Source organism: Artemia franciscana, chromosome 7 (assembly GCF_032884065.1).
Source record: "Artemia franciscana chromosome 7, ASM3288406v1, whole genome shotgun sequence".
Lineage (NCBI taxonomy): Eukaryota > Metazoa > Arthropoda > Branchiopoda > Anostraca > Artemiidae > Artemia > Artemia franciscana.
The window spans coordinates 14,582,708-14,609,957 of NC_088869.1; the positions used below are offsets into that span (position 1 = coordinate 14,582,708).

Consider the following 27,250-nt stretch of genomic DNA (forward strand, 5'->3'; position numbering starts at 1 on the left):
AAAAAATGGTCGATTTCTTTTCCGTGTTATTAGCCTATAACTGATTATTAATGCCTGTTTCTAAATCTGTGGCATACATATGCATGCATGCTGCATAGATACTTTCCGACACCCTTAAAATTACCGAGCCCCCTCATAGTTTTTTTTTTTTTTTTAACTGCACTGACTATTTTCATGTAAACACCATTTTCTCTGTTTCGATCTGCGTGCGCATGTAAAATATCTTAAATAGCAAGCGTGATATAAGCCCAATCATACATTTCAATGTTACAAAGTTGAAAATCCAAAAATACTGAAAGTAAGCCCCCCTAGGCTTTTATTTATAAGTTTTTTAATCATTATTTATAGGCATATTTATGTTTGCTCAATTAATTCATTTTGAATTTTTATTTTACATTTAATTATTATTTTTCTTTATTCGGTATTACGGTTAAATTTATGCAGTTTTTGACAAAATTTACACGGTTTTATATATTCTCCAAGTAACTCATATGTGTTTTCCTGTTTCAACTAACTCTCCCCTTGCGATATGCATTCCTGTGTATGCGTTTAAGTACACATCAAACAAGACCTCCCATAATATTTAGCGACATTTAACACGTTTAGACATTTAAATTAATACGGATTTAGACATTGAATTAATCCAACAAAAAATAAGAAAAATCCATTCTACTTAGTAATTTAGCATGAAATTATAGTCCACGTTACTCTAATAATTCAGAGGTTAAATTCTTTTTGATCAATGCTCCAAAACCGTTTGTATGTGCATATAAATTAATTAAGAATGACAAGCGTGCTTTAAACCCAGTCACATTACGATTTAATATTGCGTTTCCTTTTTATGCCACTACAGAAAGAAACCATAAGTCACCACACAGTTATTTGAATGTGAGTATGCTAATTATCTCCTTAGCACGAGTTTAACTTCAAGTTTACTAATTCAAAGATAATTGCTTTTACATATACCACCTGTTTTTTCATATGTCGGTTGATTCAAAGATTTCCACATCCGGCCACTGGCAAATTGCCAGTGGCAGCCCCCGTAGAATTTCACTGGAACACATGAAGCCACCAGAACTAGGATCCAACTCAATTTTTCCGCTTTTTTGATATCACAAAGCACTCCATGAAGCGCCTGTAAAAACTTTTGGAGGAGAAGATTCGAATTGTAAGTCTGCCCAATTTTGCTTGAATTATATCCTTACTTTGCTTGGATTAATTTGCTTGAATTAATTGAAGGGAGAGGGGTATTTGATTCTTATAATTTTTTCTCCTCCCTAATTTTGAAAAATACTTTTTTTGTATATTCATTAAAAACGACTGGTTTGTATTATCATTGAAAAACAGAAAAAAACTACAAAACTGCCATCCCCCTTAGATTTTGAAAATAAATTCGTGCTTCCCTACATTCTCATGAATTACAGCCCCTGCATCTAGGCCCTCCATCCATAGGCTATATCTTTGCTCCACTGGATCCAAACTAGAATCAAGTTAACTCTCAATTAGTTCAGTCGTAAAATTTTAATCAGTCTCCACAGCAGTAAAAATCTCTTTCTTGACCTCCTTAGCCCAGAGCTGAGTGAAGACCTTCACTCAGCTCCCTTGCCCAAAGAATTATGAGATTTATGAGCATCTTTGCAACTTGTGAGCATAAAAATTATCCATAAAAAATAACTTGAGCACACAAAAACAAAGACCCAAAGTAACAAGGGTATAGAACAGAGCATTGTTATCACCCCGGGTCTAAAAGGGATTGTCCAATTCTACCCAATATAGACGCCGAACACGCATGATTATACTTCATTAAGGGGGGGGGTAGGTTGTAACAAATTAGAATTCATACGGGATTGTCCTTTAGTATGGACAGAATAAACACGAAAATGGTTGAAAGTATGCAGCAAGGTCGTGTCCAGGATCATTTGTTCGAGGTGGCGCGTATTATTTTCGGAAGGGGTTTTACAAAAAAAAATCAAAAGCGCATGAAAAATGTGTTTTTTTATGCGCTTTTATTACGTTCTTACAAGTCCGGCAAACATTTGGAAGGGAATCAAACCCCCTACCCCTCTATGGATACGGCCTTGTTATAAAGTAAAAAGGAGCAATTCAATTAGTCGCTTTACATCATCCTCATATTTTCCCCCTCAATATGCTGTTATGGACCTTGTTTGATTAAAGAAGATCCTTTTCCCCTGCCAAATGACCCGGGGCAGAGATTTTATTAAGATACTGGGAAAGAAAGTCTTCTCTAAAAATAAGCGCAAGGAAGTTTAACAGTCTAATAGCCTTACCAATTTGACAAAAATAGGCTGGACTGACGAATGAAAACTAGGTTCATTATATAGCATAGACTCCTCGTGTTTGGATCAAAGCAAGACAAGAGAATAAGATTAAATACAAACTCTCCTTTTTTCCAAGCAAAATTAAGATGTCAATGTAATTAATAAGCTTAAGGTCAAAGTACCAAGGACAGCAAAATAAATATATTTTTCTTTTAATCATCTGAAGTCCATCCTAACTGAAAATTCTTGCTTTTGTCAAAAAAAATTATTAAGTTTTTTTATACTGATGAAGTTTTTAAGTACCACCTTTTGCCAGTGTTGCCACGGTGAACCGTAAAAATAAATAAGTGAAATTAATAGCTAAATTTGACAACACATTTTTCAATCATGAAGAGCCATGATAACATGATTCACAGATAACTGCCCTTTCAATAGAAAGATACACATTTTTAGCAGTTTAGTGTCAGATGATCTTAGCTTATTTTTTCTGATTTCTCGTCGATGTGTCTTATTATTAATTTGAAGACTGCTACAACCAAAACCACATACGAAGGTCCTTTTTGTTAAAAATTGAATTCTCATTTTTTTTTCTAATTGTTCAAGATTTATACAGTTGTGGAAGTTTCAAACTAAAAATCCCAAACGATCAGTAAGAAAGAAAAATAACACGCAGAGATAAAAAAAAAATGACACTAAAGAATAGAGTTGATGCCTAAAGTTATATCTGAAAATTAGATTCAAATAACTGGAAAATTAGCCATCCAAATTCAAAAAGTTCGAAACATGGATCAATACTTAGCTTGATCTTAAATGTGTTTCATTCATAGATATTTGCAGCAAAAATAATCAGCATGGAGGGTTAGGGGCACCAATTGAGGGATGCGTGAGAAGGGGAGCCATTGCCTCCTAGATTTGGAAATATATTTTTTTTTTGGCGTTTTTACTTTAAAAAAGGTCGAAAAATCCCCCCACACCTTCCTTGATTCTTAAAAATACCTTTGTGGGTTTTCAATATAAAAAACCCTCCCTAGATTTTTGTAAATTGGTGCCCCTGGCAGAGGCCAAATAGGAGGATTGGCTTTTGAATTCCACAACTCGTCTTTGGGCAAATGCTCTATTTTTACAAATGTCACTGTGTTTATGTCGCTTTGTGGGAAATCTCCCTGCCCCTCTCTGTGCAGACATTATTGTAATTATTATTGGACCTTGAATACATTCCGAGGAATTATAAATTAGTGACGCGATATTCAAATTTAGTGACGCGGTCAGACTAACAAGTGAAAGGAAAAGAGAAATTAGAGACAGCTATTTTTACTCAGCAAAACTAAGTGATTTCTCAAAAAAAGTTTTCAATATCCTAAGATCAATTCAGTAATCTTCAACGTAACATGACTGCCTAGATAACATAAACCTTCTGCCGCAATTCAAAAGAGGTTATGGAACAATTTTGGTCTAATTAAGATGTAAAATTATAAAACATTCACTCAAACTAAACCTCTCCATCGATTGGTCTGATTCAATTTACCGTACCTTACTGAATTCTTAAGCCCCATAACTCGTAAAGAAACATGCAAAAAGAAGATTCTCCTTGTTTTTCAAGGTGGAAGCTCAAAACTGCAGCTTAGGGTTTTTAATCGTGGCGCTTTCATAACTTTGCACTTCTCATTTCGATCCATCGCAGTTCCCAAGTTTCTCAAAAAATTGTATTTTTGAAATAAACTCTTACTAGTAAGGTAAGCCTATATAATAATGCAGTTATTATTCCTGAATCCCCTTTAAATGAACATTTTTTCTCATTATACAGTTTCAAAACCCGCTTACAAATGGGTTGCAGTTCGTTCGCTATGGGTCGTAGTTCGTTAGGTGCAACTATGCAGCTTGCGCTGTCACAACGTTAGCGTCCGTTCCTGGTAATGAATCATACTTTTAGAGTACAGCACCTTACTTAAAGAGAAGAACTGCTCCAAATGATATTTGTTTCGAACAATTAGCACAAGGAGATGGTAGGCGTGACTCTTAAATCAAGGAAACAGTCTTTCACCCTATAACAAAACCAATTATTCGTCGATGACGTTAAGAAGAAGAGAAGGAAGTTGTACTTCCTTTGAGACAACAAAAAGATTTAGACAACAGGTGGAAAATAGCGAATTTCCGTTGCCTTTTTTAAAGGGTTTTGAAAACGATGTTATAACAAAAAAAAACTAACAATATTGTCTGGAAAAATTAAAAATCATTGTCGTAAATTTCCTTGAGTAATTATCATTATCATTAACAGATAAAACAAGAGCTAAGAGCTCATATGGCACTTGTGACGAGGCGAGAAGAGCTAAGAGCCAAGAGATTATATGGTATGAGCTCTAACAAAATTCTATGAATCAATAGATTGATTTAAAAAGAAAAATAAAAGGTTTAATGCCGGTCAAGATTTAAAATAAGAGCTCTGAGTCACAAAGTCCTTCTAAATATCAAAATTCATTAAGATCCGATCACCCACTCGTAAGTTATAAATACCTAATTTTTTCTAATTTTTCCTCTCCCTTTTGCCCCCCAGATGATCGAATCTGGGAAAACGACTTTATCAAGTCAAATTATGCAGCTCCCTGACACGCCTACCAATTTTCATCGCCCTAGTACGTCCAGAAACACCGAACTCGCCAAATCACTGAACCCCTCCCCCCAACACCGAACTCGCCAAATCACTGAACCCCTCCCCCAACTCCCCCAAAGAGAGCGAATCCAGTACGATTCTGTCAATCACGTATCAAGGACATTTGTTTATTCTATCCACCAAGCTTCATCCCGATTCCTACACTCCAAGTGTTTTTCCAAGATTTCCCCCTCCAAATCCCCACAATGTCAAAAGATCTGGTCGGGATTTGAAATAAGAGCTCTGAGACATGAATTCCTTCTAAAAATCAAATTTCATTACGATCCGATCATCTATTCGTAAGATATAAATACTCCAATTTTCATGTTTTCCAAGAATTCAGGTTCCCCCCTCCAACTCCCCCGAATGTCACAGGATCTGGTCGGAATTTGAAATTAGAACTTTAAAGCACAAGATCCTTCTAAATATCAAATTTCATTAAGATCTGGTCACCCTTTCGTAAGTTACAAATACCTCAATTTTCAAAATTACCCCCCACCCATTCCACCAAAGAGAGCAGATCCGGTCCAGTTATGTCAGTCACGTATCTTAGACAGGTTTCTATTCTTCCCATCCAGTTCCATCCTGATCTCACCGCTTTAAGTATTTTCTAAGATTTCCGGTCCCCCCAACTGCCCCCCCCCCAATTACGCTTGATCCGGTTGAGATTTAAAATAAGATATAGGAGTTACGAGGTCCTTCTAAATATGAAGTTTCATGAAGATCCGATCACTCCTTCGTAAGTTAAAAATACGTCATTTTTCTTATTTTTCAGAATTCCCCCCCCCCCCGCAATTGAGCGGATCCGTTCCAATTTTGTAAATCACGTATGCAAGACTTCTGCTTATTTTTCCAACAAGTTTCATCCCAATCCCTCCAATCTAAGCGTTTCCCATCATTTTAGGTCTCCCCACCCCAAACTTCCCCCAATGTCACCAGATCCGGTCAGGATTTAAAATAAGAGCTTTGAGACACGATATCCTTCTAAAAATCAAATTTCATGGAGATCCAATCACCCGTTCGTAAGTTAAAAATACCTCATTTTTTCTAATTTTTCAGAATTAACCCCCCCCAACTACCCCAAAGAGAGCGGATCCGTTCTGGTTATGTCAATCATGTATCTAGGACTCGTGTTTTTTCCCCACCAAGTTTCATCCCGATCCCTCCACTCTAAGTGTTTTCCAATTTTTAGGTTTCTCCCTCCCAACTCCCCCCCCCCAATGTCACCAGATCCGGTGGGGTTTAAAATAAGAGCTCTGAGCCACGATATCCTTCTAAATATCAAATTTCATTGAGATCCGATCACCCGTTCGTAAGTTAAAAATATCTCATTTTTTTTATTTTTTCAGAAATACCCCCCCCCCCCCAACTACCCAAAAGAGAGCGGATCCGTTCCGTTTATGTCAATCATCTATCTAGGACTTGTGTTTATTTTCCCCACCATGTTTCATCCCGATCCCTCCACTCTAAGTGTTTTCCAAGTTTTAGGTTTCTCCCTCCCAACTTCCCGCCCCCATCACCAGATCCGGTCGGAATTTAAAATAAGAGCTCTAAGACACGATATCCTTCTAAACATCAAATTTCATTGAGATCCGATCACCCGTTCGTAAGTTGAAAATACCTCATTTTTCTAATTTTTAAGAATTACTCCCCCCCCCCAACTACCCCAAAGAGAGCAAATCAGTTCCGATTATGTGAATCATGTATCTGGGACTTGCGCTTATTTTTCCCATCAAGTTTCATCCCGATCCCTCTACTCTAAGTGTTTTCCAAGATTTTAGGTTTCCCCCCTCCAACTCCCCCCAATGTCATCAGACCCAGTCGGGATTTAAAATAAGAGCTCTGAGACACAATATCATTCCAAACATCAAATCTCATTAAGATCCAATCACCCGCTCATAAGTTAAAAATACTTCATTTTTTCTATTTTTCCGAATTAACCGGCCCCCACTCCCCCCCCAGATGGTCAAATCGGGAAAACGACTATTTCTAATTTAATCTGGTCCGGTCCCTGATACGCTTGCGAAATTTCATCGTCCTAGCTTACCTGGAAGTGCCTAAAGTAGCAAAACCGGGACCGACAGACCGACAGAATTGGCGACTGCTATATGTCACTTGGTTAATACCAAGTGCCATAAAAAAAAGAACACTAAAAATCTTGTTCTACGAAGAAAATGGTGCCCTAATTATATATATATATATATATATATATATATATATATATATATATATATATATATATATATATATATCCAAGGTCAGGCCCAGAGGGGTAGGAGATTTGAACCCCACAAAATGTATTTCTGACTTGTAAAACGTGATAAAAAAAAATGCAAATATAAAAAAAATTGATGCGTTTTTTAAAGCTTTTGTACCCCTTACCCGAACAAAAATTCTGGATACAGCCTGTATAGATGATACAGAACTTTGTCAATAGACTGTCCGAAGTACGTTTTGTTCCCGCTTATGCCACCCCGTTTACTACTGAACGTAGATTCTAGATTTTATAATTCTAGTATGTCCGTACTATGATTAGGCTATAGAGAACTAGTAAAACCTGAAAAAAATGTTAAAATTTGGCCCGAAATTTTTGGGGGACAGGGGGGTGGTGGATTTTGATGAACATAATGCCTCGGGCGCAAGAGAGGCCGGAATCGCCTCTGGTGTTCATATGAAAAGTTCTGAGAGAACACATCCATTCAATTAATGATGAAGTATTTATTTCCCATGAAGTAAATTTAAGTTACATGAAAATATCATAAACAACATCAAAAATGAAGAAATGAATCAACAGAACATCAGAAAACATCAAAAACATCTGAACATAAATAACATCAGAAAATGAAGAGCCTAATGAAGTCCGATGGTAAATTAACCTGATCGGGTAGTCTTTACTTGAAAATTGGTTTAATTTGCGGGATTCCGTGAGCCCACCCAATAAGACTTGGGTTCCAAAACAAATTTTAACTAAAAAAATGAATGAACAAAAGGAAGGAAACAGTTAACTAAATCCGTCTACACCTCAGGGCATAGTTGGGTAGCAGCAAACTTAAGTTGTGGTGGAGCTAACTATGAAAGTTAGCTTGCTAATGGGATTCAAAAGCCTCGCTATTTCACTTCGGTCAAAAATTCGCTTCTATTTTGCTTCAATGAAAAATTCGCTTCTATTCCGTTTCAATAAAAAAATTCGCTTCTATTCAGCTTCAATGAAAAATATACTTATATTTCGCTTCAATGAGAAATTCGCTTCTATTTCATTTTAATAAAAAAAATAGCTTCAATTTCACTTCAAAAAATCTCTTCTATTTTACTTCAATAAAAAAGCTAGTCTTTAATATACATTTCATCGCTGTTAGGCCAAAAAGGCATATCTGACATTTTCACAATTATGAGATAATCCCATAAGAATGTATGCTAAGTTGTTCTCAAAGGGAGGATGAACAGAGCAATGGATGTTCACTCGAGTTTCATCCTTCTGATTTATATTGTCTTACCTTCAACAACAGCTAAACCCATTGGGAATGAGATTTTACTAATTCCAGGAACTAGCTAGTACTTATTTGAGCCAAACACAATTTTCCGTAGTTTTTTTTTCAGCCAGTCAGAAAATTCTACAAAAAAAATCCGGTTGGCTCAAATTACCACAAGCTAAATGGTGGTTTTAGTAACAGGTCATCGTAAATAGGCCTTTAGCAAAACATTTTGGCAATTGTCTCATAAGTGTGAAAATGTCAAGACATAACCCTTAGATAGAAATGATTTCTAATACTCTTGGATGGTTTACAACAACCCCACTATGCACATATTAATTTTACTTTTTTTCACCTAAGGAACGGATTTTATGAATGTAAAAAACATTTTTCACAGCTTGAAAAACGGGATAGAATTTTTTATTCGGGCCAAGTGGTTTTTATTACAGGCTGGTCCGCTGTTCGAGTGTATCTGATCGCGGGGTGAAATTTTGACAGAAGACAGTCAATTTTGTTGAGGGACAACAACCAAGCGACGTTGTTAAGCGAAATCTTACATGTCAGATTAAAAAAAAAGTATTTTTAAGTTTTCCAAGAAAATTCATCTTCCTGAAAAACATAAGTATTTTATTTTAAAGACACTTTTTAGATGAATGTACCTAATCAGGGGCGGATCTAGAGCAAAATCTTCGGGGAGGCCCGGTGTGACAAGCGCGCCAATGAGCAAAATCTTGGGGAGGGGCAATGTGACAAAGGTGTCAATGATTGACCAAATTGAAAAATTTATTCTAAAAAAAAAGAGTAAAAAAAAACAGGATAGGAGGGGGCCAGAAAATTATGGGGGGCCCAGGGTCCCCCACCTCCTGGATCAACCAGTGGCATCAACGGTACATTTTTAGCGCATTTTTATACCTACTAAAGGCAATTTTGTCTTTCAGAAAGATGAACTTTTTCACTGATTCAAAATGGATATGAACCGAATATCCGTCCGTGCGACGACTTTTTTAATGGAGTGGCGAATATTCGTCAGTGCAATGACTTTTTCATAGAGTGGACGCAAAATCTAGAAGATCTATTCTTGCTTAAAAGATAACGCATTCACAAAAATCCCGTCTCGCTACATAAAAAAAGATAGAAAACAAAAGGTAGTCTAGTTTTATCTATGCATACACAAATTCTAGTTCTATTAAGAGATTAAATAAAAAAAGAAGTTTGTTTTAATTGAAAGTAAGGAGCTACATTAATACCTAAAACGAACAGAAATTACTTCATATATGAAAGGGGCTGTTCCCTCCTCAATGCCCCGCTCTTTACGCTAAAGTTTGACTCTTTCTCTCAAATCTACTTTTTAAAACAGTAAAAAACTTTGGCGTTTTTTTTTGTTTAATTTCTTTGAATTTTTAAGTTTCGTTTGCCATTGAGCCGGGTCGCTCCTTACTACAATTCGCTACCACGAACTGTTTGATTACGCAGTCACGTAACAGGCGTATAAGACTAATGCTCAACCTTAATAACAATCATACCAGTCCATGAAAGCTCATGTTACTCACTAAGCGTATCTTAGCGGATTTTCCCTAACCGAACTCTAAATAGTCCCGCTTTTTTACCCTTTGTTGTGTCTACACGTTGCCGCTACGTCATATTTTGAGGTAATAATAAGAAAGCAAAACCTGATTGGTTCTTCAGCGTGAAATTTTAAGCCAGTAAACAGAAAGAAAAGGGGGTGAGTCACTTTGTTTTTCACAAGTAAGTTCTGTGTTTCACTAGAATTTAACTTTCATAGAAAACAAAACCCCTTAATTAAGATTTTTGCGAGCTTCTTCTTACTGTCATCTAATTTTACAAAAAAAATAGAAATGGGCTGTTTAGCAGAGGTTTAACTTTAAAAGAAAGAGATAGATACTTTGTTTTAGTGATAAGCCATTCATTTGATAATTTGAATTCTTAAACTTTGCCAAAATCAAATTCGTTTTCAAATGTTTCTATGAATATACGAGTTGATTCGCATCTATCAAGGAAGCTAACCCTACGGAAGGATTCCTCTAGGCTACAATATAATAAAAGAAAATTCCGCAATAAAATGAATTAATAGGTCAAAGGAGATTCGTCTTGGTTTTTCTGCTTATTAATTATCTTGAGGCTATTTTCCAACTAGCCAATCAAATACTTTACAGTTCTGACTCTTCGACTACAATTACTTTTCTGAACCTCCTTGTAACCCCTTTTAATCGTTTATAAGAAAGACCGTGAATATGTAATAATAACAAATTCCATTAGTTTCAATTCAACTTGATTAGTTTATGTATTAGAAATATAGTCCAGTCAAAAGCCATAATTTTCATAAATAAAAATAAGCCCCGGTGAAAACTGCAGATCAAGGCATGTTTGAAGGGGTTTGGGTGGTTCAAAGCTCTCAACAGATTAATTTTATACGATTTCTTCCCATGGATGTTCTATGAGGCCAAATTTAGCTTTACTGGCGGAATTATTCTCTGAAGCAAACCTTTAAACATATTTCTCAAATCCACAAATTTCAAACGACTTAATTCTAAGAATGATTTGCAGTTTTAAATACCGATTTGCATTTAATGAAAGGAATGAAAAATTACAAACCGTCAAATAAAAAACCCCACTGCTTAATTTACAATCATTGATTTAACAGCAAATATTTCTTTTTTAATTCGTTTTTAAAATGGCCTAAAAACTAGACATTTTTTTTATTGAGAATCTATGAATATAAGTAAAAACAGTAGGTTCAAAACGGGTTGAGCGTCACAAAGAATAAATATTAAATTGATATAAGTTATAAATGCCTAAATGAAAAAAAAGTTGATGAGTTGTGGAAAATGGGTTATATAGATGAATCTATGCAGAGCCTAATCCTTTTTGCGCCCCCCGTTTTCACTTATATTCATAAACTTTCGAGAAAAAAAAGTTTCTGCTTTTTAGTTCATTTTGAAAACGAGTTTTTAATTTTATTCAGATATCTACGCCCAGGAGAAGAGTTATTTAAGCAAGCAGCTGGGGATAATTTCCAGAAGGCTCAAGGACCTTGGGGGATGATCTCCTACAGACGTATCACACACTGTACAAAAACAATTGTAGAGACACTGTCAAAATGACTTTTCTCATCACATGTGCGGTATATGCTTGTCAAGATGCCATCTGTTGAATGTTTTTTTCTCCAGTTGTGCAAAATACTATATATAATAATCCAGTCTTGGTGCGCACTTTTTTGTGTTCACTCATAAATAAACCCGTATACTAAGCAAGTTCGAAGCGTTAAAATGTATGCACCAAGACCTTTCCGGGGGGGAGGGTTAGGGACAGTAAGACAAACGGAATGTTTGTCTCACTCGTAAAAACGTAACAAAAATGAATCTAAACAATTTGTAATGTGTTTAGTCAATTTTTAATGCTTTTTTAAAGTTCTTTCCTGTAAAGCCCCACCCACCAAAAAATAAATCCTGGATACCACCCTGGTATGCACACTTATTTTTGAACCATAACAATGGCCATAGGCTGCTAAAATTGAAAAATGGAATAAAACCAAAAACTGGAAACGTCATGACAACGACGGCCAAAGACAACTAGTCAGCTTTTATACATTATAAAAATAACAGCACTAGAACATTTAATTGCACCGGTCTAAATACGAACGTATACAGGGAGCTAGCCCCCCTCCCCCCAAAAAGCTAAGCTTTTCCGAATTTCTGGACGCTTATTATTCAATCTTCAATTTTTCTGGTTACTATGCCCCTTGAAAATTCCAGTATACGTGCCCACACCTACAGGTCTATGAACATAAACTTGCAAAACTTTGCAAAAATACTACATGATTCTTTGATTAAATACATATAATATTAGAGCAAAATCTGCCCCCCCCCACATCAAAAGTCATCTTTTACAGTAAGGTTAATTTGGCAAAATGTATTTTTCAAAATTTAAAGTGGGACAATTTCATTTTTTCTTCGATGAAAGTACCAGACTAAGCATTTTTCAAGATCTAGGAGGCCACTGGCTTTCACCCTAATTGTCGCCTCTGGTCCCTAAGAGTCAGGGTGGATCTACATCAAAATCTTTGGGGGCCCAATGTGACAAGGGCAAAGCAAGCAAAATCTTGAGGGGGGCCCAACGTGAGAAAGGTGCCAATAATTGACCTAATTAACAAATTTATATAAAAAACAGCAGGGAAAGTGGGCGCCAGAAAAATCTCAGGGGGTCACCCCCTGGATCCGCCAGTGCTAGAAGTTTGATACTATTCAGAAAATCATGTTAAGCCTACCCGAAATTATGTAATCTCAACTTATATAATCGTTATATTTTAACACAATTATACAGAATGCAATTATATAATCCGTTGGATCTACGAATGGAAATGCAAAATCGAAACAATCCTCAAAGATGACAAGAGTGATCAAATGCAGGAATGTGTAAATAAAGACATAAGCCTTTTTAAATATGAACATGATTTTAAATTAGGAAGATGAAAAACTCGAATTCCTTATTAGGCAACCCGGCCTAAACATGTTACGATTTAAGTGTTCAAAGATGAACATCGCATAATCGATATACAAATCAAGGGATTTCCAGCTCTTAAAAGCGGGTAGACCGCTTTTAAGTTTATGATGACCATCTTAATTTTACATAATCTAATGATTTGATTACATTAAAATTTAATTTTAATGACATAATCTAAAACAAAAACATAACACAAAATCAGAAACAAAAAATTTTTCTGAATTCTTCTGAAACTAAATTTCTAAATAGAAATTCTGAAACTAAAAAAAAAAAAAAAAAAAAAAATACGTGGACTTGTTACTTTTTTCACAATATAAGCAAGGTGATTAATGCAACTAAACAAAAAAAAGATCTTATATAGATCTGCCTTAACCCTGATCTCTCCGCTTTAAGCGTTTTCCAAATTTCTGATCCCCCCCCCCCTAATGACAATGGATCCGGTCAAGATTTAAAATAAAAGATCTGAGTTTCAGGTCCTTCTAAATATGAAATTTCACTAAGATACGATCACTCTTTCGTAAGTTAAAAATACCTCATTTTTTTATTTTTCAGAATTAACCCTCCTCCCCCAACTCCCCCAAAGCGAGCGGATTCGTTCCGTTTATTTCAGTCACGTATCTAGGACTTAAGATTATTTTCCCCACTAAGTTCCATCCCGATTCCTAAACTCCATGCGTTTTCCGAGATTTTAGGCTCCCCCAATGTCACCAGATCTAGTCGGGATTTAAAATAAGAGCCCTGAAACACGATATTCTCTCAAATTTCAAATTTCATTAAGATCCGATCACTCAATCGTAAGTTAAAAATACCTCATTTTTTCTAATTTTCTGAATTAACCCTCCTCACCCAACTCCCCCAAAGCGAGCGGATTCGTTCTGTTTATTTCAGTCACGTATCTAGGACTTAAGATTATTTTCCCCACTAAGTTCCATCCCGATTCCTAAACTCCATGTGTTTTCCGAGATTTAAGGCTCCCCCAATGTCACCAGATCTAGTCGGGATTTAAAATAAGAGCCCTGAAACACGATATTCTCTCAAATTTCAAATTTCTTTAAGATCCGATCACTCAATCGTAAGTTAAAAATACCTCATTTTTTCTAATTTTCTGAATTAACCCCTCCCCCAACACTCCTAAACAGAGCAGATCCATTCCGGTTATGTCAATCACATATCTAGGACTTCTGCTTATTTTTCCCACCAAGTTTCATCCCGATCCCTCCATTCTAAGCGTTTTCCAAGATTTTAGGTTAATCTGGTTTTTCTAATTGGTTATTTCTAATTTGATCGGGTCCGGTCCCTAATACGCCTGCCAAATTTCATCATCCTGGTTTAGCTGGAAGTGCTTAAAGTAGCAAAACCGAGACAGACAGACCGACAGAATTTGCGATCGCTATAAGTCACTTGGTTAATACCAATCGCCATAAAAACCACTGAGCAAATATGCTAGCCACACGCTAAATAAACTTAATGGCCCTGAAATCGCCAAATAAATTTGCAACGCGTTGTAAAAGTCTTCAAAAAAGTGTTCGTTTTTACTGGAACCTTTCGAGGTAGACAAGATGGAACTATTTTCCCAAGTACATAAAAAGGCCACGGTAAATAGGTTACTGGCAAATAAAGTGAGAGAAATACCACGAAATCTCTAAAAGTCAAATACAAATTCGGTAACAATTTATCCCCTCTTCTAAACTAAACAACATAATAACACAATACTTACTTCGATATATTCAGAAAAGGTTTATTTATTCGATAGAATCACTTTCAGTTTAACTGCGTTCCAGCCCCCTCCCCCTAATGAATATATATCCATGGCTACTACAGAACTTAACGGATTTTGTAAGACTTTGCACCAACTTATCAGAAACAAGAAGAATAATAACACAAACCAGCGAACTTTTTGCATATAGCCTAAGATTATACCCGGGCTTTAGGGGGGGGGAGATGGCACAGTTAAACCGGAGTATTTACTTCAGAAGAAAAAGGCTGCGCTATTATTAAAATTCGGAAGGATAAAAATTTTAATTTAAAAAAATCTAATTAAAAATAGCAGAATATGCACAGCGACACGAGCACAAAAACAGGCACACACGCACAGGCACATATGCTGCTCGAGCTCTTCAGGATTTTGATAATTTCCTCGAAGTTTCGACATCATTCATATTGTTTGACAATTTTTGCGTTCCTCCAATTGTACCTCACCCTCCGAAATACCAGGTGCTTAAAAATAATTTCCGTACACATTCTTCCATAAGCTATGAACCTAAGGCCATAGTTAAAAAAGCCTAAAATTAATTACAATTTAGTCTATGATTCACATGCTCGGTATGTTCATTTGATAGCTTCGATCTGTTCATCGGAGCTTATTTAGTAAAATAAGAATTAGCAGAGAAAATAAAAATATCAACGGGTGGCATATTTTTTATTGGTGAAAGTAAACAGATTCTCTCCCTTAAGACTTCAAAATTGACAAGTCTTGCCGCAAATATGCTTTTAGTGAGAATTTCCGATTGCCTTCGGTTATTTCTCACTTTTAGTGTTATTTTAACTTCTTTTTTGTTTTTTTAATAGTGAGGATCAAATCATGTCTTAATCTTTTATAAAAGTAAAAGTAAATCCAAACCCAATTATAGGGGCTAATTGTCAGGCAGGGAATGGTTATATTTATTAAAGAGCAAGTTATATTAAAATATAAACAGTCCCGATACGATTACGATGTATAAAATTAGGAGATGTCTTCTATGCTTTACGGATGGGAGGGGGGATAATGTTGAGTTGAAAGTTGTTTCTTAGAAAAAAACGGAATTACCTATTTATACTGTTTCCTATGCTGACGCGCCACTAAAGTAATGATGAAGTATCAATCTCCCCCTATACCTTCTGCAAAGGCATGTTTGCATAGGTGTACAGCCCAAGGGCACACACGGGACCGACCAATAGAGTGAGGGGAAGTATAGCAGCATCATAAATAGGGAAAGGGATCAGCAATACAAAAAATACATTGTAGGTCAATTTCCAGAGGGACGGGTTCATCCACCCGCCCCTCAGGTGGGGCAACCCCCTCTATGTGCAGATGATACAATCACCATGTTTTGCTACTACTAACAACAGGGTTCCAATCCATCTGTGGCAGAGTTCGTTTTCGCCACCAACTTTTGTTTAACGCCTTACATTAAATTCATACCATATCCTTCAAAGTCACTACTTGTCAAATTGTCTTTCCAGCAAAAAAAACAACTATTTCTCCATTTCGACAACTAAACGACTTTTAATCAGTCAGGGCCATACCCCCCCCCCACAACTCAAATTTTTGGTAGCCCCCAATCCCAAAAAAATTGGTAACGGTTTTCTCGTCAGCCTTAAAAAATTATTCAAAAATACTTTTGGCAATGCGCTTGAGAAACAAGGGAGGATGTACTTCTGACCCCCCCCCATAAATTTGAAGATTTTAAATGGTCTTAATATAATTTCTGCATTTTTATAGTTGTGCCCCCCCCCCGGAAAAAGGACATACCTACGTATCCAGTAGGAACCAATTTGAGACCATATACGTACTAATTTATTATTTACTACAGACGACATGTGTTTTTGAAGCTTCTTATGCCTTTTCTTTCACCCTAGGGTCTCTCAAGGTGACAATACTTTTTATCTAGGTCTCTTCTCTTCTATATTATTGGGTATGTAGCCTATGCTATTCAGGTAATAAACCCACGGGTCAAAGCAAAAAAAAAATCAACATAGGCGCGATAAAGTTTTGTAAAAAAAGGTCGAATTTACGCACATTGCTGAGACATTGGTCGTCACAAAATATAGTCATAACCATGATTGCCAGATAAAATGCTTTAAATTTATCTATTATTCTAATTCATGACAAATCGCAAACCAAGTGACTTTTCATGCATTACAGCAATTATGCACGATTTTTCTTCAAACATGAAGCAAATATTATTAGAAAATAGTATAGTTGTATCCAATTAACTTAATAATAATTTGGAATGACTAACCCCTAAAATGTGCTGGAGCCATATGCCTTTTAGATGCGGCATAACATTCTTCAGATAATCCATTTTGATTATCTAAGACATAATAAACGCGGAGAAGAATAGGCCTATATTTGAATGGCAAATGAACAAAGTAATTATTCGGTCTACAAGTTGTCAGTCGATTTTATGTCAGCTAGAAAATGGATGGTGTACGTACACCCCTCTTACCACCCTAAAACTACTCCTACTCAATTAATAAGTTCGACGAAGGCATTGAAAGGTATCCAGGGGAGAATTAGGGGATAAGATGAATTGAGCCCTTGTGATCGTAATTTAATTTTGTCGCTTAGCGAGATATATCCTCAATCTTAGTCAATCAAAAATGCCAATTCTTTTTTGTCGATATCAATATCAGCCTCGTAATTTAATTTCCTTCTTTTCTAAGGAGTCACTCATATTACTGTTGCCAATGCAGTTTCGAACAAAGAAAAATCTGCAGATAACTATAAAACATACCTTTATATATATATATATATATATATATATATATATATATATATATATATATATATATATATATATATATATATATATATATATATATATATATATATATATATATATATATATGAACCCGTAAAGTGTTCAAAGAGGGCTATCGCGTAGTTAGTGAACTAACTATTTAAGGCAGGAGCACGGGAATTTTGTCGGGGGAAGCTAATAATATTAATAAAAAAGTTTATTAATTCAAATAAGAAGTCCCCAGGAATTTTAGAAAATTCTGAATTTCGGGAGGCACGGTCTTTTTCGTTAAAATTGAATTTTCGAATTATTATTATCACTATTTAATTGTCTATTCCTCTTATCATCCACCCCCCCTCTCTCTCTCTAAAAATATCATGTGTTATATAAGAAAAAAGTCAAGTGGCTTATGCATTTGTCCTATATGCAAAAATTATCAAGATAAAGATTTTCAACAAATGGGAAACAAAATGAATTTAAAAATACGTGACAATTTAAATTTAGTTTAACATAAAAAAAAAAAATCTTTCAACAAAAGCTCGTCCATAAGCTACATAAAAAAAGGTATTGTGTCTAGCTTCGAGCAAGGAAATGGGCAAATATGAGAAGGTACATTAGATAAATAAGAAAATGACAAGAATGAAACACCTCAGGGCACGACAATGTACCCACAGTATTTTCCAATTAAGCTAATGAACTTACTCAAGATAATTAACTAAAGTATAAAACAGGAACTACAATTCAGTAACACCGCTGCAAAAAGCAAAACAGAACACGGACGAAAAGAGGCAAAAACGACAGTTATTTAAAACAAAGAGTTAAGAACGAAAATCTTAAAGTTTAGTTGAGACAGAACCCAATCCTCGTTCGTAAACGCATTCCATTCTTTCCTTCTCAAAAATCCCCCGCAATAACGGTGAACCAATTGATAAATAACGTTGAGTCCTAGCCCATATATATATATATATATATATATATATATATATATATATATATATATATATATATATATATATATATATATATATATATATATATATATATATATATATATATATATATGTATATATATATATATATATATATATATATATATATATATATATATATATTTCCATTTAACCGACTCCGGCAATACGATTCCATTTCTGCTGCCCTTGGTACTTTAAAGGATACTAAAAATTCGCACTGCAACAAAATCTTATTCAGAGCTTCAAAATTTTTAAATATTAAAAAAAAAAATCTTTTGGGAGCTAACTCTTAATCCTAATTGTAAAGGCTAAGGATCGTGACTATTGGCATTCCAGGGAAAACAAAACAGTCAGATTACCTTACTTAGGAGACGAACTATAGCTCATTTTAGACCATAGATTCCTAAATTAGAATTCTTGCCCCCTAGATAATCTCCAAGATCATTCCCAACGATGTTAAAGGCTCTGGATAAGTGATTATAGATTTGAAAATGAAAAGAAATGAATAACCAATTTTTGCAGCTGATTTGATAGAATTTGAACTTAAAAAGGGAAGGGAGGAGGCAAACCGTGTTTTGAATTTCAAGATAAATATTGTTAGCAACAATACTCCACCGGGTACTCCAAAACGAATTAAGTCATTTTAAAATAGTTATTAAAATAGTTTTAATATGGCACTTACATGATATAGCGATCTCATAAAAAAGTGAAGTTAGTTTAATCCGAATAAAATATACCAAAACATTATGAAAATATAATGCTTTAGCAATAAAACTTTGGAAACTACAACAGAGGATTATAAAAAGCAGGTCGCCAAGAACGCATTATATCAAATACCTAGCCTAAGCAAACCAACTCAACACGTTAAATATTTAATTAAAATATACCTACATAGTAGTTTATCACACTGGAACTAAGCTAATTATCTTCAAATGCAGACAGAGAAAACTATTTTACTGAGATGAAGAACAACAGTATGGTCGCTATAACACATGAGTACCTTTAATATCTTAAGGTTCTTTTATAGCAAACTCTTTAGTCAAATCCAATCAAATTTGTTCTGTCAAAACAGTTGACAGCTGGATTCGGGATCCCTTATCTGAGAGGACGCGGGTTCGAATCCCAGTGTACCCAATTCTTCAGTTTGGGACGGGGGTCAGTGGCGTGACTCTGTAAGCTTAGCCAGAGTCGACCCAGCTCTAAATGGGTACCTGGAGAAATCTGGGGGAGGTAAACAGGAAGGGTGTGCGAAAGCACAGGATGGTTGGCCCCCAACCCCCCATTGCACTTCCTGGCTGAAGGGCCAAGAAACGGAGATCAGCACCGCCGGTACGGACTGTAAAGTCTAATGCCGTATCCTTTACCTTTTTTTTTACCTTAGAATTCTGTTTTCACTATTTATTAAACTCCTATTCGATCAATACTAATTTTGAAAAGATACCTCAACAGTTTTTCTTTTGCACAGCTTTTCTTAATCATGAAAGTTGAAACAAAATCGTTTTAATCCTATTGTACGACTATACCTAATTTTGATTATTTTAATTTTAGGGTGTATTATATCAAGCGAAAAGAATTAACCCTAGCAGAAGGTAACAGTCTTGAACCAAAAAGGAAGTTAAAAAAAACTACTATAGGCCTAAGTGAAGAAAAAAACGAAACAAAGTATCAAATTAGCCAAACGTTTTAAAATTGTATAGCCTTTTAAAGATTGTAACCATCAATGCACTGCAGAAGACTAAAACAACTAATGACGCGCTGCAGCACCAAGCCACTTGAGGCCAACACAGCTACGCACGCACCTCCTCCATCCCACTCTATTCGAAGGCTCCCAATTTCGACCCTCCCAAGAAGTTCTAATCTCCTTTAAGTCCTTTCTTACGACCTTCTCCCACCCAAATCAGGGACAAACTTTTCGTCTGGCCCTAGATCGACGGCCGAAATGAGCGCTATTCGCAAAACGAGTCTTAGGAATTTCGAACCTTGTCTCATTTATACCCCAATCCTTAAAGTTTAAAAAAAAATTATTTTAATTCTACTGCAAGACCATAATTAATTTCAGCTGCATAAGGATGTGCTTAGCGAAAAAATTAACCCTAGTATATAGTTTCGGGCCAAAAAGGAAAAAAAACCGCTACGATTATAGGCCTAAGTGTAGCCCCAAGGACACAAGACAAAGTATTAAATTAGCACACTATTCTAAAATTGTATAACCTTTTAAAGTTTGTAACCATCAATAGATTGTAAAATAGTTTTACTAATAAAAGCTATTCATAAACTTGAAACCAAGTTGGGAAATGTTGAGAGGATGGAAAATATATTTTTCAAAATCAGGAGGTGTATCTTTTTGTTTTCTTCAAAAAAGGCATTTTTCAATGAAAATACCAAAAAAAAGTATTTCTCGAAATCTAGGGAGCGCCAATACCCCCCACCTCCCCTATTTGGCATCATTGCGTGAAGGTTGTCACAACCAAAACACTATATTCACCAATTGTTGAACCTCTAATTAATCAAATCAAATTTTTAAACGATATCTTAACAGTTCTGCTTACAAAGATGCGTGAAGATGCAAAAAAATCACCCTAGTGGAATATAATATTCCTGAACCACAAAAAAAATAACACCACCACTTTAAGTGAAAGCTTCTAGAGCTTTCTAATTTAAGACAAAGTATTTAAATTAGTCTAGCCTTTTAAAATTTACTAATTTTTGGAAAGTTGGATCGTGAGAAAGCACCATGCGAAAAAACCTAAGCTGTTATAAATCTCTGTTTTCTAAAAGCGTTCTGCTGTAGAATACAAATCTTCATCATTTAGTATATCTTAACGAACAAAAAACCAAGACATAAGAAATGATAATAACATAGGTCTATGATAAAATGGGACCCTTTAAAATCATTTAAAGGATTTTGTAAATACGTCAGGACTCTGAAGGCCAAGTTGATTAGTGAATAATCAAGTTTTACATAGTATTATTGCATGATAGTTTTATCTAATATTTCAAAAATTATAAAAATTAAAATATTTGATATTTATATTTAAATAATTCTAAATTTCGCTTTTCTCTTTAGTATGTTGCTCTCTGTATTTTTTATTCCTTTTAATTGTTTTCTAAGTATTATTCATTGAAAGGTAATGTAAGACTTATAATTGTAATTAGTTGTAATTTATGTTAGGTTAATCTTATTAATGTGATGATTAGTTATTTTTATCATGAAAAATCAAGAACTATGCAGCAATGATAAATAGCTGGAAAGAACCTAGACAACAATAGCCGTTCAAAACTTTGGAAAAGTGCTAAGCAGCACAAAACAATTGTTGCCCTAACATTAAGAGGAAGACCTGAAAATGAAAGGTACTTTTGTATTATAGCGACCCCACTCAAGAAGTGAAGCTAGGATAATCCTAATGAAGTATACCAAAATATGATATTAAATCAAACAGTTCGTGGTAACGAACTGTAGTAAGGAGCGACCCAGCTCAATAGTAACCAAAACTCTAAAAAATCGAGTTTTGATACCAATAGCTACATCAAAGAATCGAATTTTAATGCTGATTTTAAATGTATAAGTTTCATCAAGTTTAGTCTTACCCATCAAAAGCTACGAGCCAGAGAAAATTTGCCTCATTTTAGGAAATACGGGGAAACAACCCCTAAAAGTCATAGAATCTTAACGAAAACCACACCATCAGATTCAGCGTATCAGAGAACCCTTTGGTGGAAGTTTCAAGCTCCTATCTACAAAAATGTGGAATTTTTCATTCTTTGCCAGAAGGCAGATCACGGATCCGTGTTTATTTGTTTTCTTGTTGTTTTTTTCCCAAGGGGTGATAGTATCGACCCAGTAGTCCTAGAATCTCACAAGAAGGCTCATTCTAACGGAAATGAAAAGTTCTAGTGCCCTTTTTAAGTGACCAAAAAAATTGGAGGGCACCTAGGACCCCTCCCACGCTAATTATTTTCCCAAAGTCACCGGATCAAAATTCAGAGATAGCCATTTTATTCAGCCTGGTCGAAAAACCTTATAACTATGTCTTTGGGGACGACTTACTCCCCCACAGTCCCCATGGGAGGGCCTACAAGTTACAAACTTTGACCAGTGCTTACATATAGTAATGGTTATTTGGAAGTGTACAGACGTTTTCAGGGGGATTTTTTGGTTTGGGGGGGGGGGGGGGTTGAGAAGAGGGGGATATGTTGGGGGAACTTTCCTTGAAGGAATTCATCATGGGAAGAAAATTTCAATGAAGGGAACGCAGGATTTTCTAGCATTATTTAAAAAAAAAACAATAAAAAATAAATATGAAAAAGTTTTTTCAACTGAAAGTAAGGAGCAGAATTAAAACTTAAAACGAACAGAAATTATTACGCATATGATGGGCTCACCTCCGCCTAATACCTCGCTCTTTATGCTAAATTATTTTTAGTAATTTCAACTATTTATTCTATGGCTTTTGTGATTCAGGGGTCATTCTTAAGAAACTGGGACAAAATTTAAGCTTTAGTGTAAAGAGCGAGGTACTGACGAGGGGGTGAAGTCCTTTACGTAAGCTAATTTATAAGTTACGTATATCTTTTACTAATAAAAACATTCTTAAAAAATTAAAAGTTCTAGTTGCCTTTCTCAGTAAACAAAAAACCGGAGGGCAACTAGGCCTCCTCCCCCACTCCTTTTTTCTCAAAATCATTCGATCAAAACTATGAGAAAGCCATTTAGTAAAAAAATTAAATATGCAAATTTCGTTTTAATTGTTCATTTGCGGAGAACCAAAATCAAAACATGCATTGATTCAAAAACGTTCAGAAATTAAATAAAAAAAAACAAGTTTTTTTAACGGAAAGTAAGGAGCGACGTTAAAACTTAAAACGAACAGAAATTACTTCGTATGTGAAAGGGGTTGCTTCCTCATCAACGCCCCGCTTTTTACGTTAAAGTTTGACTCTTTCTCTTAACTCTACTTCTTAAAACAGTAAAAAACTTTAGCGTAAAGAGCGGGGCGTTGATTAGGAAGCAACCCCTTTCACAAACGAAGTAATTTCTGTTCGTTTTAAGTTTTAACGTCGCTCCTTACTTTCCGTTAAAAAAAACTTGTTTTTTTATTTAATACATAACATAACCTAACCAAAATACCAACTCTATTGTCTCTGAATGCAGGCAGCTAAACCTGTTTTCCTCAGATCTAAAAGATCTACTCAGAAGAGGAACTTGAGTGGAGTTGCTACAATACATTAGTACCGAAACGAGATTTATCCAAGAGTAGAGACAAGGCCAGCAGTTCCAGTTGTTGTGGGGGGAGGGTGTAGGTGGACAAAATGGAGTTCCTTCGAAATTAGATCAAAGTGGTAGTAATTAGTAAAGGCCACAAGAATTACAGACATGATTTTAAGGAAGCTTGTGTATGCTGCCAAGAATTCAAATTTGGTACAAACAGTGTTAATCTTTTATTTCTATTACTTGCTAAAAAGAAGCTTAAAATATATAACAAGTACATTTTGAATTGACCAAAAAATGAAGTTTAGGAGAAAAATATGCCGTATGACACAATAGATTGGCCATTTGGCACATATCTGCACACACAGAGGAGTAACAAAATCTTCTTCGAGAAAGCTTTTGACCCCCCCCCCCTCCTTCCCAACAAATTTGAAAGTATGTCACAAATGCAAAATCTAATTCTTTTATCCCGCACAATTTTTTCTTTTATGCTGCCTCCTCCTCTGTATGCATGCGTGCCTTTGTACTGCTCTTAAATTGCCATGTTTGGCGGTAAGGATAGAATATTCTTATGCTCCTCATGTTTTAATTAAAATGCTGCTCATTTTGGAATTCTTTGACTGAAGAGTGACTAAAGAGTTATATTATCTCAAAGGCACAATTTTTGGGCCTTTTAACTATGCTGAACAAAATGCATATCTCAAAATTTTAATCAGACGAAAAAAGGGGGCTTGTTGCCCTCCAATCTATTTGGTTACTTAAAAAGATCACTATAAATTTTAATATCCTTTCAAATGAGCCCTTTCCCGATGTTCTAGGACTATTGGTTCGATACAAAGACCTCTTGGGAAAACAAGTAACAATAAAAAATAACAAAAAAATTAACGCGCCTCCATGATCTTTAGTTTTTCCAAAAATACGAAATTACCCTCTTTTGCAGATGGGAGCTTGAAACTTCCACAACAGGGTTCTTGAATAATGCATTTAGTGGAGTTATTTCCCTTTTTGAAAATCAGGGAAATTTCCAAGCGTCCAGCTTTTGATGGGTCACATTCTTATTTTTCTCTCCCCTTTCCTCTTTTCAGATATGACTGACTAAAGAAGAAAAAAACACACCATCAGTTTCAACATATCCGAGTATCCTATTATAGACTTTTCAAGCTTATGTTTAAAAATGTGGAATTTTGTTGTTTTTTTTGCCAGAAAATAACCATGGATGAGTGTTTATTTTTTATTATATTTTTTTTAGGTGTGATTGTATTGAACCAAACCAACACTCCTAAAATTCGATAGAAGGCGTTCCTTATCATGAGTGGTTTGAGCATTAAAAGTTCATGTTTAATAGCTGATAGCCTCATAGGAATTAATGTATTGCTGGTTAGGTACTATTCATTTTCATTTACTAATATCTATTTTACCTTTTGGCCGAGTCACGACGCAGGCAATAATGCTCCTAAACCAAAAAAAAAAATGAATCAAGACCTTATATAATCGTGGCCGATAATCGTAGCCGTCAAAATCGTAGCTAAAAAAAACTTCGGATTTTAGGAAATCTCTTATCAAAGGATTCCAGTCAATAAATACTTAGAGTACTAATAAAGCCTTATAAGGCTTATGGGGATTTTCCTAATTATCTTTAATTTAACCATATGCTACAACCCTATTTAATTTGGCAAAGACCTGATGGTAACCTTATAATAGTGTTCACAAAATTTGCCACTGTCAATGGATTGTTACTTCAACTGATATCAGCTGTTATAATTGATTACACAAGTCAACTTGTCGATAAAACCTACACAAAAGTACCTTGTGACAGCGTAGTGGATACGAGCGTGCCGCTCTACTTAAAGTGCTCATGTTCGATCCCTACTGGCGCAAGGAAGTTTAATAATGAAATACTCTTGTATAATTTTTATTTTTGCAATGAATTTTCGTAAACTTTGAAAGAGCAATTTAAAGCACTAACCATGAAATGTTATTAGGAACACAGTCACATAAGAATTTAGCGATTTCTTCTTTGAGACTTTTTAAAAATGCTGCCAAACATTTTGTCTTTCCCGTAAGATAAGGTATAGCCGAAAACTTCATAAGTAACCGAAAAGCTGAAATTTAGTTTCTTCAAAAATTCTGTCAAAACTAAGATAAGCCTGCATAATTTAAGCATAAACAGAAACAATCAGTTTTCTTTAGTAGCCTATATATTTACCTTTAAAGGACTATAACGTATCTTTATAGTACATTTATAGGGTTTCGCGAATCTGTAATAGTTTAGAACAATTTTGGGCTATATATTTGCACATTAGGGGGTGGGGGTAAAGCATAGCATATATTAAATACGTAAACTAACCATTGCTGTATTTAATATATGCTATGCTTCCCCCCCCCCCCTAATGTGCAAATATATAATAACTCCATAACGGTGAGTTTGCGGTAGTTTTGCAAGAGAGAAAAGATGTTCAAAACGTCAAAATGCATCTATTAACAATAGATTCATGACCCCAAACAACTGTTCAGGTAATAGGAATCTATAGTACCATAAAGGACTTTCATGGCACGAAATGGCTCGTTTTTGGTTTTTACTGTCATTTCCGCTTGATTTGGGAACATTTGCTCTGACTTCCCCCCCCCCGGAATTTTGACGAAATTACGCCAATGAACCACATTAGTGCCAATAAGGGGGCAACACCCGGGTATATTTTCGGCAGTCCATATAAATTGATTTACCAATAAAGTGAAAAATGCCACTCGATGCCTTTTTTATATTCTTTACGAATATTATAATGGCTTCTACCGCAAATTTTTGAGCTTGAACTTTTTGAGCTCTGAAAAATGACGAATTTTTAATTAAAGTATGAGTTATCGGTCGTTTCTCGACAAAATAACACTATATTTCCTCAGTGCCAAAATTATTTATATTAAGGTTAGTTTAGGTCAAAAAGTGCTTAACTTTGAATCTGCAGTAGAAGCGATTATTATATTCGTAAAGAACATAAAAAACGGCATCGAGTGGTAGCCTATTTTCACTTTATTGGTAAGTCAATTATATGAACAGCGAAAAATTTACCAACACCCGTAGATCTGTCACTGAAGCATGCATGTCCTATTCACATATCCCTTAAGTTTGTTTTAATTGAATTCTCTGTTTCTGATCGACTTTTAAAGAAATTAGTCTAAATTTGCACAATATAGGCCTCTAAGTCCATAAAAAAAACTTACCAAACTTTGTATAGCTTAAAAGAATAAAAAATCCCACGAATCTACAATCCATTGTTATGTTTATCCAACTTTGACAATTTCATTCAATTCATTGACACTACTATACTTAAATACACATAAATATCTTTCGAGAGATGTTATCCCTACTGTTTTTAAAACAGGACTGCAAGACTATGAACAATTTTGAATGAACGCTTCCTGGAGCGATTTTTTACTCTCGCGTCCACAAACCGATGCGCTTGTGAATACTTCTTTGATTTTAAATATGCTTTAGGAAGGGCAATAATTACTAAATAATAATTTATATATATACATATACATATATATATATATATATATATATATATATATATATATATATATATATATATACAAATATATATATATATATATATATATATATATATATATATATATATATATATATATATATAT

The 27,250-nt window shown here is 35.0% G+C and overlaps 1 protein-coding gene across 5 annotated transcripts in view; it reads right to left on the minus strand.

Annotated features, from left to right (window-relative positions):
• The window catches only part of LOC136028879 (nephrin-like), a 252,420-nt gene extending 225,439 nt beyond the window's left edge, over window positions 1-26,981 (minus strand). For 4 of the 5 annotated variants that reach the window (XM_065706830.1, XM_065706833.1, XM_065706829.1 and 1 more), the window contains exon 1: window positions 26,816-26,980. In XM_065706830.1, coding sequence (XP_065562902.1) covers window positions 26,816-26,867 — 52 coding nt within the window. In that variant the 5' untranslated portion in view covers window positions 26,868-26,980. Of the gene's footprint in view, window positions 1-26,815 lie in introns of all 5 variants that reach the window. The other variant, XM_065706832.1, reaches the window with a different exon arrangement.
• Window positions 26,982-27,250: the final 269 nt, after the last annotated feature.